At 20.9% G+C, this 1,040-nt stretch overlaps 1 protein-coding gene across 1 annotated transcript; it reads left to right on the forward strand. All coding sequences in view use genetic code 6, as the record gives it.

Moving 5' to 3' along the window:
* Window positions 1-256: 256 nt before the first annotated feature.
* Window positions 257-726, forward strand: TTHERM_002653477 (hypothetical protein; the record flags this gene model as incomplete). Its single annotated transcript, XM_012795125.1, has 1 exon — window positions 257-726. A coding segment is annotated over one exon (470 nt), but the record flags the coding sequence as incomplete, so codon positions are not given.
* Window positions 727-1,040: the final 314 nt, after the last annotated feature.

The raw sequence follows: 1,040 nt of genomic DNA on the forward strand, positions 1-1,040 counted from the left end.
TTTAATTTATGTATATAGCTTTGATTTATCATCTTACAAATTGCTTAAATTTGGTGTATCTTATCCTTCGACTTTGAGTACTGTTATTAATTTTAACGATAGATATATCTTTTATTATGATTAAAGTTATATCTATAGGTTTGATATGGAGTTGAAATAAATTACTTACTTAAACGCTTAAACAGATAAAGATTTATATAAAAATTCATAAATTAATTTCTATTCATTAGATAATTAGTCACTGTATGTTAAAAAGTCAACAAATTTGATAGAAACAAACAATATGGTCATTATTAATAGTTCTGTTGACTATAGTAGATATATAGGAAGCATAACTACTGACGAAAATTAATAAATATAGATTTTTTAATCTTAAAATGGAGTTTTTTGGTACACAAATCTATTTAATAATCCATTCAGCATAATAAATATTTCTAAAAACTATTTAATTTAACAGAATTAGTTAGAATAAAACTAAATTACTTTCTATGATGCTAGTAACAAACAGTTAGTAATATATGATATTCTAAAATCTATTGAATAGACTATTTCAATAAATTTAGATATTTAATTTGACTTATAAATCTCCATTATTGATTGGGATTAACCTTCCTTTTTGTGGGTAAAAGGCCAATAAATCTTTTAATATAGTGTAAACTCTAATCCTCAAATAAAAACTATTTTTGATTTAGATTCTTAAATTGTTTTCTATTAATACTGTCCAAAGTAGAAAATTATGGTAGCCAAAACAGATTCACAAACAATTTATTATATTTCAGTATACATTTTTTTTATTTATCAAATATAAATTAAAAAATTATTAAATTAAAATAGATTCAAAATATGACTAGTGTTGAAATGGATAATTATAATTTAGGTTAACCAAACATTCTTTTGAATGTTAACTGTGAAGAAGAAATAATACTAATTTACTGTCCATATGTTTAAATATTTGATTTAGCCACAGGTTTATCTTCAGATTCATTTGACTATGTAATAATTTAATTAATAAAAAATAATTCTAATATTAAAAAAAAAAA

This window comes from Tetrahymena thermophila (genome assembly GCF_000189635.1).
Source record: "Tetrahymena thermophila SB210 genomic scaffold scf_8255716, whole genome shotgun sequence".
NCBI classification, from domain to species: Eukaryota; Ciliophora; class Oligohymenophorea; order Hymenostomatida; family Tetrahymenidae; genus Tetrahymena; species Tetrahymena thermophila.